Here is a 13838-nt window from a genome sequence, read left to right as displayed (position 1 = left end):
CCCATTAATGTCAAAATCAGATTTATCAGGCAACATATTTAATACAATTAAATAGCCAGTATTCCTAGCCAGGTCATGAACATAGTACAAGCTGCTCCCTCTCTTATCAGTTTCCTCCTGCACAATACTAAATAGTACCATGTAAACAGACCACGTTTGTGAAAATGTGTCAGTATCATGCAGCCTGTATGACCGTAACTACGAGCAGTGTCTTCCTTTATATATAATGTGTATACTATAGAGAGATAGATAGATCTATCTTATGCCTAATCTAAAGAGTTATGCTGTATGATCTGTGCCGTAATTCACTACTAATTTTATTACACATCTCTAGTTATGCTACTTGCATATGCTACATAAGGTCTATATTTAAAAACGTCTTCCTATATAATATAGGTTCATATGCCTGTATTGTTCTCTTCAGGAAAATTCACATTCACATATTGAATGCACTTAAATAACTAATCAAAGCAATTTTTTTCTCCTTCTAGCGGTTTCCAATCTAGATGATGAGAGTAAGTGGACGGTCCATTACACTGCAGCTTGGCACCAGCAAGAGAATGTGTTCCTCCCATCATCCAGACCTCCTTGTGTAGAAGATCTTCACAGACAAGCCAAGGTGAACCTAAAAACTGTGTTGCGAGGTAAGCATCTCTCGGTTAGCTATCCATTTGTCACTTGTTTCGGCATCTTACTTGAAACAAAACTATGTGATAGTAGCTTTACTTGCTGTTAAGTTTCAAGATAGCATATCAGGGTTGGGTACGGTTTACCAGCAATGAGGATGTCGGTAGTCAGAATATCGACAGCATCATCACGACTGCCAAAATCCCGACAGGTGTCAGAAAGTAAACTAACCTCCCACCCCCACACAGCCTCACTCTAACCCTCCAACCGCAGGCTAACCCTAACTCTCCCTGGTATACTTACGTTCTGGATTCCGGCTGTCGGGATTCAGATGTCAGCATTCTGACAGGTGTGACCAACAGGGATCCCATCCGTCGTGATACCCACAACGTCCTGTTTATCTTTGTTTGTGCTTTGATATCCATGTGAACAAACCATGTGACTACATGGAGGAAATTGCAGCGTAAAATTGTATTGCACACTGGACAGTAGGATATGCAGCATACAATGGGATTGTACTTTTGGCAGCAGGAGATGCAGCATAAAATGGGCTTGTACTTTTGGCAGCAGGAGGTGCAGCAAAAAATGGCAGTGTACCTTGGACGGCAGTATATGCAGAGTAACATGGAGTTGCCCCTTGGGCAGCAGGAGATGCAGCATAAAATGGCAGTGTGCCTTGGGCGGCAGTATATGCAGAGTAACATGGAGTTGCCCCTTGGGCAGCAGGAGATGCAGCATAAAATGGCAGTGTGCCTTAGGCGGCAGTATATGCAGAGTAACATGGAGTTGTTCCTTGGGCAGCAGGAGATGCAGCATAAAATGGCAGTGTGCCTTGGGCGGCAGTATATGCAGCGTAACATGGAGTTGTTCCTTGGGCAGCAGGAGATGCAGCATAAAATGGCAGTGTGCCTTGGGCGGCAGTATATGCAGAGTAACATGGAGTAACTCCGTGAACAGTATGCAGTGTATGCATGACTGATAATGTCACATGTTCTAGCTGTTATTGCCCTTGTATTTAGTTGAACTGTCTCAGAACCAAGTAATAAATTAATGCTATTTAAAAATAGTATTATGGCTTCTAGGGTAGATATTTTCATTGACAGTGTACTATGTATATTGCTTGTGATAAATGTATTTAAGTCCTTCAGGTCAAGTCCTTAATTTCTTCAAGACACGTGTAGTTGTCAATGATTATAGTGAACATGTAACTACTGTGTAGATTTGTATGATTTGTCTCAGCACTGTGGATACTAAGCCTGATTAAGAGCTTATACTGTCTTACCACTAATCTTCCGTTGTATTGGAGGGCTGAACTATAAGAGGGAGTCTCTCTGAGGTGGAGGGGTCACTGTCAGGTTTGTCACAGATGCCCTGTATTTTGCCAAATGTGAGAGAGCTGTCACCATGGGAACATATAGCGACTTTAGAAAATCTGGTCTGATCCGTGAAATGTGACCCGAGAAACACATATGGCTACTTTAGCTAAAACAGACGAATGTCTGTAAGTGTGACCCATCACATTGTTAGGCGCTGTTTGCCGGCTAGGGAGTATTCAATTTCATGGAAGTGATTATGTTGAAAAAAGGGATTATGAATGCCTCCATATTAAGGTACACACCACAGTGACTCTTGATGATGCTTAGTTGGCTGCATATGCGATATAGGTTGTTGAAGGGTCTAGGAATGGAAGCTTAATCCCACTGGAGAGGGGATGTTAACTGCATGTGTGAGAGGCTATAAATGTAGAATAACCTATAGTGATTGTATAGAACAGATGTGTGGTGAAAAAGATTACAGCAGTGATAGGAAAGTTTGGCGATTCTCCAGTAAGACCTGCTAGCGTTGAGCCAGAGCTAAGCGAACAGTAAGTTCAGAGACCGATTATATGCTCCACGTTCATTCATCAACTCTGACTTTCTTTTGTGTTAAATTAGTTTTTGCAGACGCCTGGCAGTCAGAGTAGGGTTGAAGGTGGCAGTTCTTTACTGCTGAGGTACAACCATGAAAGGGTAGCAGTCATGAATCTTTTATTATGCGACATGCCCCAGACTACCCTCTGTTAAGTCATGTTGATTAATATATGCATTTTCCCAAGTCTCATTTGGTGCATCCAGTTATTCAGGAGGTATTGGTCTATGTGAATAGGAATGTTATTTTGAGTTCTAAAGACAAATGTGGAAACATAGTAAAAGCCGCACTTTAAATGTTTACCTAAAAGCAGTGCTGCTGTCGGAAATTGTAGAAACCATTACAAATGCCTCCCTAACTCTCTATGGGGGTAATTCCAAGTTGATCGCAGCAGGAAATTTTTTAGCAGTTGGGCAAAACCATGTGCACTGCAGGGGGGCAGATATAACATGTGCAGAGAGAGTTAGATTTGGGTGTGGTGTGTTCAAACTGAAATCTAAATTGCAGTGTAAAAATAAAGCAGCCAGTATTTACCCTGCACAGAAACAAAATAATCCGCACACATCTAACTCTCTCTGCACATGTTACATCTGCCCCCCCCCCCCCCCCCCCCTGCAGTGCACATGGTTTTGCCCAATTGCAAACAAACTTGCCTCTGCGATCAACTCAGAATTACCCCCTATGTCTCTAACCGCTTCCATATCACAAGCATGTAGGGGACACAGACATATATACTGACACAGACACATATAGAAATGAGACTGTGAGTAGCATCCAGTATGCAGAATTTGCAACTGTACCAGTAAAGTATTGACAAGTAGTGTTTCAGGATTCTTTTTTTGTGCTGAGGGACAGTTTCTAAATAAAGTCTTGATCACGTTAGATTTTATTCACCAGGCATTGATGCGACCAATACTTTATTTAGCAACTCTCGGCAAAATGAACAAACCTGGAGTCCTACTTATATGCAACAGATACTTTCCACCTTAAAGTGTGTCTGTTACCGAGTTGTACAAGTGACATACATTGTTGTGGAGATCAACACTATACTGAGCCAGTATGGCTTCTGCATTAGAAACAAACCGATGGTACATTTGATCACCAAGTGGGGAGTGAAGGAGAAAACTCTTGGCAAAGTGTTAGTTGGGATTATCAGCACTGTGCCCCCTTGACAGCCCAGGCCCCTTTTATTTGTAAGGCACCCCCTGTAACCTGCCTGATGGCGTTGTCATGGTCTAGGGGGTATATTCAATTAGGGTCGGATCCATTCCGACATGCATTTGTCGGAATGGATCTGACAACCCCTATTCAAATCTCATCTCAATTCGACTTTTAAAAAGTCGAATTGAGATGAGGGACCCAGAGGAGGAGAGGGGGGGGGGAGCCGCGGGGAGACCAGCGGGGGCAGCCGCGGGCAGACGGAGGAGATCAGTGCAACAGTAGCGCTGCAGGAGGATGTCACACAGCCGCTCAATCTCACGGCAGTGTCCACCCGGCTCCAGCAAGCGTGACCTCACTTGCTGGATCCGGGTGCACGCTGCCGTGAGCGGCGCAGCTGTGAGACATCCTCCTGCAGCGCTGTGCTGTAGCACTGATCTCCCCTGTATGACTGTGGATGTCTCCCTGCGGCTCCCCCCCCTCTCCTGCTCTGGGTCCCACATCTTAGTCCGACGTTTTTTTATGTCAGACTGAGATGGTCGAAAAGGGGGCCAAATCCTGACGGTTTTGGCCCCGTTTTCGACACAAGCACGTGGATCGGCAGCTATTCCGCCGATCCACGTGCTTTTCGACAAGTCAAATTCCTCGACTTATCGAATATATTGAATAGGTTGGAACCCCTTCCGACCTAAAAAAAGTCGAAAACTGCCGTCTTTTCGACAGATGGCAGCTTTCGACGTCAGTTGAATATACCCCAGGTCTCCTTTCGCTTTTTGGCAGACATGCAAGAGTGAATTGGAGCATACATTCCTAGCTACCCATTCATGGCAGAGCAGCAGTGAACTGGACACACCTGCCAGCGTTCCTTCTCTTACTGGCAAAAAGCTGCCCCAATCAGGGCGAGAGACTTAAGCCTCATGTTGGACTGTTTCTGCTAATTATGTATGCAGGTAGGAGCGTGAAAAGTGCTGCCATCATTTTTTTGGGTGTGGATCATAGGGTCGACAGTAATTAGGTCGACAGTCATTAGGTCGACCAATATTGGTCGACAGTGACTAGTTCGACGCCTGAAATAGGTCGACGCGGTCATTAGGTCGACATGGAAAAAGGGCAACATGATTTTTTTTGAAGAAAAAAAAGATTGGTGTTGTTTTCGTCGTAAAAGTGACCGGGAACCCCAATTAGTGCACCGTATCCCCTCGAAAAAGTTTTAAAAAAATAGGAAAAAAATGTGAAAAACTCATGTCGACCTTTTCCCATGTTGACCTATAGACCATGTCGACCTAAGTGCAGTTGAGCTAACGACCGGATCCCTTTTTTTTTTCTTTAGCTATTTTTTGTTTCAATGCTCCCTGCATAACTAAACAAAGTATTAATATAGTTGCACCTTAAAAGGGACAAAGAGGAGTTTTAAAACTCAATTGTGGCTAAAATACCATGAGACTACAAACATTGAGCAGAAGGATGGACTTCCCAAGCACATTGCATCTACAGATGCAAACATTAAACCAAAGGCTTCTTATTCTTCACCCATGTGAAACGTTTCTTGTTTGTACAATAACACAACATGTCATACTGCTTTCGAACTGCCTTTATTTTAAGAGATTGTGTTTTCACAATAAAGGATAATGCATCAATCTCATGTTGGCTTTGTTACATCAGTGCAGGCACTAAATGTCTACGCATGGGTATAGCCTACCTTTTATGCCATAAACGGATGGGTTAATGAGTCATTGTAAAGGTTTTCTTTGCTTGTTTACACTCATATAAAAAGTTACAGTTCTTGCCCAGACATGATATCCTCTCCTGTAATGTGATTTATTTTACATAAACCTACTATTTCAGGTCTGTGTAGTGTATAATTTAACCTGCCCAATTACAGAATGTATTTACCAACTCTTACAGGTTCTGACTTAACTGACTCATTTTAACTGATCTACATGGAACCCAGGAACTACACTGGAATAATAGGACTCCTCGTTTCCTGTAGCAAAAATCAGTGCTTATTGCAACTTGTGCCAGTTTGGCTGTGTAGAACCAAGATACCTTTGTGGTCACAATAACACAAAGATCCTGATTCAGAAGTGGATGCAAATCATGCACGGCTCCAGGTTCTCAGATTTGTAAATGTCAAACACTGTGTCACTCAATTTGCATATCTGAGCAATGCTCAATTGCGCTGGTGGATTCCATCTCTCCACCATTGAAGAACCATTGGTAGCAACATTGCCTCCTCGAGCAGCCCCTGCCTGGCGCAGTGCCTCCTTTGTAACTTTCTCCAGATTCGACCACTGTGGCTGCGGTGTTGCGAATGAGATACAGCTGCATGCTGATACACTCCCATGGCAGTCCCTTTTTGTGATCTCTTCAGGTCCCCACCCTGAATCGCCCATGGAACACAGACACAGGACCTTATTCAGGTTTGTTAATAAACCAAAAACAGCACACTAATGGGCAAAACCATGTGCACTGCAGGTAGGGGGGCGGGGAGTGGGAGATATAACGTGCAGAGAGAGTTAGATGTGGGTGGAGTGTGTTCAAACACCCCCCCCCCCCCCCGCAGTGCACATGGTTTTGCCCATTAGTGTGCTTTTTTTGGCTTGCTAACAAACCTGAACAACCTGCACAGTCTCATGACATATCAATGTTGTATGCAAATGTGTACAAAATTGCGTTCAAGGGCTCGCACATGCACGGTAAGGGTTTCCTAAACTTTTTGCGCATGCGCAATAGCAAAGAAAAATCACTCACCTGTGCAAACCGATACTGTGTCCACCTCTGAATCAGACCCAAAGAAAGGGCCCCCAGGAAATGATGGTCAGTTAGGCACTAGTCAGTTCCTTCCTGGGTACATTGCCCTGAATTAGCAAATTGCAGACCCACGGTCAACCCCTGAATTATTATTATTATTATCCTTTATTTATATGGCGCCACAAGGGTTCCGCAGCGCCCACTTACAGAGTACATATACACATAATCAAAACAGGAAGACAGTGACTTACAGTTGAAAACAATATAGGACAAGTACAGGGTAACTAAGCATAACTACACTAGTCTATGACAGAGATAAGGTCCAAGGTGGCCACAAAACTGCGGGATTTGGTCAGTTGAGGATTATTAAAGTAAGAAAAGGATAAGAACATGAGGGAAGAGGGCCCTACTCGTGAGAGCTTACATTCTAAGGGGAGGGGTGGACAGACAGGGGTGACACAGATGGGGTACATAGAGAGCGTGGAACAGAGGGTTAGGATGAGATTTGGCCGGGTTTGGTAAAGAAGTGGGTCTTAAGAGCCCGTTTGAAGTTTTGTAGAGAGGTGGAGAGTCTGAGGGGGAGAGGTAAAGAATTCCAGAGAAAGGGAGCAGCACGTGAAAAATCTTGGAGATAGGAGTGGGAGGTAGTAATCAGAAGACAGGACCTGAGTCGGCGTGCATTAGCAGAGCGAAGAGGACGGGTGGGAAAGTAAAGGGAGATAAGGTCAGAGATGTAAATGGGAGAGGAGTGGGTAAGGGCTTTGTAAGCGAGTGTGAGAAGTTTGAATTGGATTCTGAAAGGGAAGGGAAGCCAGTGAATGGCTTGTAGAAGAGGGGAGGTGGACATAGTGCGTTTGATGAGGAAGATGAGCCGGGCAGCAGCATTGAGGATAGATTGGAGTGGAGCGAGGTAATTGTCAGGGAGGCCAGTTAGGAGGAGATTACAGTAGTCCAGTCTGGAAATAATCAGTGAGTGAATAATGATCTTAGTGGCATCATGGGTGAGAAAAGGTCTGATTCTGGAAATGTTTTTGAGATGAAAATGACAGGTTTGTGAGAGGTGCTGAATGTGTGGTTTGAATGAGAGGGAGGAGTCAAGGATTACGCCAAGACAGCGTACCTGGGAGCTAGAGGAGATAGTCGTGCCATCAATGGATAATGAGATTGTGGGAGGTGAGGTTGTGCGGGAGGGTGGGAAGATGATCAGCTCAGTCTTAGACATGTTGAGTTTAAGAAAGCGCTGGGACATCCAGGAAGAGATAGCGGAAAGACAGTTGGAGGTACGAGTGAGGAGAGCGGGGGAGAGGTCAGGGGAAGAGAGGTAGATTTGAGTGTCATCAGCATAGAGGTGGTATTGGAAGTTAAAAGAACTAATGAGTTAACCTAAAGAGGACGTATAGAGTGAGAAAAGGAGAGGACCAAGAACAGAGCCTTGGGGGACACCCAACAGTTAGTGGAAGTGGGGGGATGTAGCATCATGAGAGTATACAGAGAAGGAACGATCAGAGAGGTAGGAGGACAGCCAGGAGAGGGCAGTATCATGCAGACCAAGAGAGTGAAGGATTTGCAGAAGGAGAGGGTGATCCACAGTGTCAAAAGCAGCAGAGGGGTCAAGAAGAATAAGCAGAGAGTAGTGGCCCTTAGCTTTGGCTGCATGGAGATCATTGCATACTTTTGTGAGGGCAGTTTCAGTGGAGTGGAGAGAACGGAAACCAGACTGGAATGGGTCAAGCAGTGAGTGAGAGGAAAGAAAGGCAGTGAGGCGATCATAGACAATACGCTCAAGAAGTTTGGAGGCAAAAGGGAGGAGAGAGATGGGTTGATAGTTGGAGAGAGTGTTTGGATCAAGGGTAGGTTTTTTAAGAATAGGGAAGACAAGAGCATGCTTGAAGGCAGAGGGGACAGTGCCTGATGAGAGGGAGAGATTGAGAAGGTGAGCAAGATTGGAACAGGCAGAAGGAGAGAGGTAGCGGAGGAGGTGGGAGGGGATAGGGTCAAGTGGGGAGGTTGTGGGGGGGGGGGAGGGTGGAGGAACGGATAAGGGCCATGACTCCCTCACCAGATACATGGGAGAAAGATGTCAGAGTTGGTAAGAGGGAAGGGGAGGGGTGGCAAGGGAAAGGTGGTGGCTGGTTGCTGGTCTGGTGGGATGTGATGTCCTGACTGGAGTCAATCTCGGATGTGAAATAAGTGGCAAAGTCAAGCGCAGACAATGAGGAAGGGAGAGGAGGTGGTGGTGGGCAGAGAAGGGAGTTAACAGTGGCAAAGAGGCGCCGGGGGTTGAAAGACTGAGTAGAGATGAGGATTTTGAAGTATGATTGTTTAGCGAGGGAAAGGGCAGTACTGAAGGATGAGAGCATAAATTTGAAATGGCGGAAGTGTGCTTTAGAGCGAGATTTCCTCCACTGTCGCTCGGCAGTACGTGAGCATTTTTGAAGATATCTAGTGCATTTGGTGTGCCAGGGTTGAGGTGTTGATCTGCGAGGGTGAATAGTGGTTGGCGGAGCTACATAGTCAAGGGCAGAAGTAAGAGATGCATTGTATAGGGTTGTGGCTTCTTCAGGGCATGTGAGAGATAGAAGAGGAGAGAGAAGCGAGTCAAACAGAGAGGATAGGGAAGAGGCGTCAATAGCCTCAATGTTACGCTTAGTGATGGTAGCCTTAGGAGGGAGAGATGGGGAAGCAGAGATAGATAAGTTGAAAGAGAGCAGGTGGTGGTCAGAGAGGGGAAAAGGGGAATTGGAGAAATCAGAAATATCACAGCGGTGAGTGAAAACCAGATCCAGTGAGCTCCCGTTTACATGGGAGGGTGAGGTGGTCCACTGGGAGAGACCAAGTGAAGAGGTGAGGTTAAGGAGTTTAGAGGCAGGTTATTTTGTGGGGTTATCGATAGGGATGTTGAAATCACCTAGAATAATGGAGGGAATGTCAGGAGAGAGGAAGTGAGGTAGCCAGGAAGCAAAGTTGTCGAGGAATTTGGAGGAAATTCCAGGTGGACGGTAAATGACAGCAACTCGAAGATTAGTAGGTTGGTAGAGGCATATTGCATGGACCTCAAATGTAGAGAATGTAAGGGATGGTTCTGGAGGTATAAGTTGGAATGTGTAGCTTGAGGGTAAAAGGATCCCAACACCACCCCCATGGCGACCCCCGGGTCGGGGTGTGTGTGAGAATGTGAGGCCCCCAACAGAGAGGGCAGCAGGAGAAGTGGTGTCAAAAGGAGTAATCCAGGTTTCTGTAATGGCCAGGAGGTGCAGGGAGTTGGAAATTAAAAGGTCATGAGTGGGAGCCAGTTTGTTGCAAACAGATCTGGCATTCCAGGGCGCACAGGATAGGGGGTAGGAGTTTGTGGGAGAGATGTGAATGAGATTATCAGGATTGCTGTAGCATTGAGGTAAGATTGATGTGGAAGGAAGGGATAAAGAGGGTGTAATGATGGAGCTGGGGCCTTGGCTAGGAAAGGAGACTGCAGGAGTGAGGCAGGGAGGGAGTGTAGTATGACACTGGTGAAGGAGAGGTGAGGTGACAGGCAGAGGAGGGAGAGAGCAGGGTTAAGTGGTGGGGTAGAAATGGTGTGAAGGGGCAGATGTAAATTGCAATGGGAAAACAGAAGAAGAGGGGAAGGGAGGCAGAGGGGAGGATGGTAGACAGAGGAGAGGAGAGAGTATGAGATTTAGGAGACTGGGCGAGAGGGATAGAGGTGGTACCAGGGGACAGAATAAAGGATTAGGAAGACACGGATTAATGGGGGTTGCCAGCCTGGCCATAGTTTGGATGGGGTAAATAGTGGTAGTAAAATGACAATAGGAGGAAGAGTGGTGGCTGAATGAGAGAGCAGTGAAATTTGCAGAAACAAGTACGATTTGCAAGTATGTAATATATGGTTATTGCATACAGGTTAACAGTAAATCAAATATTTTGCTGCTGTTAGATGGAAAATTACACAGTGTTAGCAAACCGTAAGTCAGTGTTACTTCTTTACAATGCTTCTCAGTGAAACATTTGTTTTCCAGGTATTTGCAGGGTCCGAGTCAAAGTTGCATAGCAGGTGTTTTTGCAGAAAGTGAATGTATAGTTTCCTATAGCTAAGCATTCATGGTATTCATATAAGATAATTAGCAGATGCAGTACAGCTTGCTGGTAATTGTGTTTCCAATGGTCATACCTATAGCTAAGCATTCATGGTATTCATATAAGATAATTAGCAGATGCAGTACAGCTTGCTGGTAATTGTGGTTCCACTGGTCATACCTATAGCTAAGCATTCATGGTATTCATATAAGATAATTAGCAGATGCAGTACAGCTTGCTGGTAATTGTGGTTCCACTGGTCATACCTATAGCTAAGCATTCATGGTATTCATATAAGATAATTAGCAGATGCAGTACAGCTTGCTGGTAATTGTGGTTCCACTGGTCATAGGCCAGAGTCAGTAGTTGATGGTAATTTCTTCTTGCAACTATGGAGGAGTCCACACAATAAAGGAAGCCCATCTCTATATAATTACTGCACCCCCATCGGGCTGCATAAACTGGCTAGGCACCCTCGCCAGGCCATGTGTTTGAGAAACTGGACTGAATTGGCGTCGGTACTTTAGCCGCATTAAAACAATTGGCCAAACATCTCTCCTTTTATTGAATTCCCCCTTTGTTGGTAGCTTGCTGGAGGTATTCTACTTGGACACAAATAATAAGAATACACTCAGCATGTTATGCCCTTAGCAGCCAAGTATATTAGCAGTACATGCAGCCTGTCATAAAACTGTTAGCTGCAAATGTTATTTAGATTCAAAATAAAAATTATAATAAGCATCCATTGCATTCAAATCAGATTCTGCTTTAAAGAGCTTTGTTTAGTAGCAACTGAGTGCATTAATAAGTATGTTTTCTGTGAGGAACAGAAATCTGGTCTGCAAAAACACAAATCTTTCATGCCTTGTATAGTGGTAATTGGAATAAGTGGAATCCTGTTATTAAAATTGATATACAGATGTAGCCACCTTTATCTTGAGTGGCTGAGGCGTTTGTCCCGATCGAGCATACGCAGCATACTGGGGCATAGGGAGGCACGCCTAGTCACAGAGAGGTGTACCTAATCGCACGGAGACAGACATTTGACGTTTGGCGTTACCTTTACGTGTAATACCTGCGATCATCCACCAGATGTCGCTTTTTACAATCACCACTGCGCATGCGTGTGGTCTCCCGCAAAATACAATACTGAAATACTGTATAGTAAGGACTACTTTACTAGTGCGTCTCGTTACGCTGAATCCCGCAGATAAAGCAACATAAAACCAGTAGTGTACACTGACGCAAATGGACGTGTTAGAGGTTCATTATTGCCTAATGATATAAGGGATATTAGGGATAATAGCAGGTATTGCTGTTTTGCTACATGACGGTACGTTATCATTTTATACTTATCTTTTACTTTTACCGTGCCAGCTGGAAGAAAGATTTCTGCCTGCAACACCTTCTGAGGCACTAGTAGCTAGTTATTATATTGGTGTCTACTGGGGACTGAAGCCAGTAGGTGCCATTAAATCAGGGAAAATCTAATCCTGGTAATTCATCCACCATTGTACCGGTCAGTTTGTCACCTTGATTGCCTATTTATTTGAGAAATGAGGAAAGTCAAGATTGTTCACGTCTTAGGGTATCTGGAAATCAGAGGTAAGTGCCATTACCAGATGGGTTGAGACAATTTCTCAGTTATTGTATAGGTACAGTATATTATACTAATATATCTGTTTTTATTATTTGAAGTACTATTACTGTACTATATAGAATAATTATCCAACATTATGTGACTAAGACTCAAGTCACATTAAAGTAATATTAGAGCAATAAATATCCCTAAAGCACTTTATTACTGTAGTTTACAATACTTTTGATGGTAAAATCGAAGAAATAGAATGTGATTTGTTATGTTCAATTATCTCTACTAATGTCATTGCTGGGACTGTTATACTGCATTATTCAGCTACAGCTAAGTCACTTTGTACTGACTGTCCTTGTATAAAACGCCAGATGCCGCTGTCATTCACTTGAGCTGTGTATCTGCTGAGTCAGATATTTAAAGACATCTGCTGTACATGATTGCAGATATGTGTAATTTATAATAAACGTGCATATTTTATAAGTGACTATACATCTGTTAATTTTAAGTATATATTTCTTACGTCCTATAGGATGCTGGGGTCCACATTACTACAATGGGGTATAGACGGGTCCACCAGGAGCCATTGGCACTTTAAGAGTTTGAGAGTGTGGGCTGGCTCCTCCCTCTATGCTCCTCCTACTAGACTCAGTTTAGAAAATGTGCCCGGAGGAGCCGGTCACAGCTAGGGGAGCTCTCCTGAGCTTTCCTAAAAGAAGTTTAGTTAGAGTTTATTATTTTACAGGGAGGCTGCTGGCAACAGCCTCCCTGCAGCGTGGGCTGCAGGGGAGCAGTGTCCGCCCTGCGGGGTCTGAGCCACTGACTCCGCTGACTGGACATTGAGCTCCAGAGGGGTCTGATCGGTCTCCGCCACAGGGGAACCGCTCGCCCCAGCAGCATGCCACCGACCCCTTACAGAGCTGAAGCAAGTGGTGAGTTAGTCACCTACCCCCCTAGCAAGCGGGGGGCCGGTGTGAAGATGGCGGCAACAGGGGATGGGCGCTCCTGGACGGTACCAGAGGCACACTGTGCAGCGCTGTGAGGGGCGCCCTGGACCAGCGCTTACCCCTCACACTGGTCAGCTAGCCTGTCGGGGTCCAGGGATCTCAGCCAGCACAACTCTTCAGGCCAGTTTAAACTTCAGATGAGTGGGAAGACAGCGCCATGAAGGGGGCGGAGATTCTCCTCAGAGCGGACCCTGCAGCGTTCCAGCGCCATTTTCCTGCATGCAGTAGCTGAAGGAAGATTCTGGTCCCTCCACAGCAGCTCCAGCTTACTGTATAACGGTACCAGGGGGTTGTAGAAGGGAGGGGAGGCTGATATATTGACTGTGTGTCCTATTAAGGAGCACAAGTCAGCGCAGATAAGGGGTTTCTCCTTGTGATAAAGCGCTGATGTGGGTTGGCTCCAATCTCTGTCTCTCTCTTGCCAATCTTGGGGGGGAAACTCTGTCTGCCCCCACCTGTGTGTGTGTGGAGTGTTTGGTGGTCTCCTTTAGCTATGTCCAGGGACACTGTGTCATATGCTGCAGAGGATTTATCCTCCCAGGATGATCCCATTCCATGTAATCAGGTTAGCACTGGTTTAGCACAGATTCCTGCAAGGGAACTAGAGTAGTTTTCCTCTATCAAAACTTGGATTTCTCAGATTTCTGACAGGGTTGCTAGTAATGAATCTGCAAACCAGGTATTGCAGACCTCTATGGCTGTATGGCCCTTGTCTGGTACCTCAG

General features: G+C 45.1%; 1 protein-coding gene across 7 annotated transcripts in view; it reads left to right on the top strand.

The window, feature by feature from the left end:
* The window catches only part of NHSL1 (NHS like 1), a 349242-nt gene that overhangs the window by 293083 nt on the left and 42321 nt on the right, over positions 1 to 13838 (top strand). For all 7 annotated transcript variants that reach the window (XM_063917429.1, XM_063917432.1, XM_063917430.1 and 4 more), the window contains exon 2: positions 492 to 644. In XM_063917429.1, the coding sequence (XP_063773499.1) occupies positions 492 to 644 (153 nt within the window). The remainder of the gene's footprint in view (positions 1 to 491; positions 645 to 13838) is intronic.

Source organism: Pseudophryne corroboree, chromosome 4 (genome assembly GCF_028390025.1).
Source record: "Pseudophryne corroboree isolate aPseCor3 chromosome 4, aPseCor3.hap2, whole genome shotgun sequence".
NCBI lineage: Eukaryota > Metazoa > Chordata > Amphibia > Anura > Myobatrachidae > Pseudophryne > Pseudophryne corroboree.
Note: the sequence above shows the minus strand (reverse complement) of the source record. Positions and strands in the feature narration are given on the sequence as shown.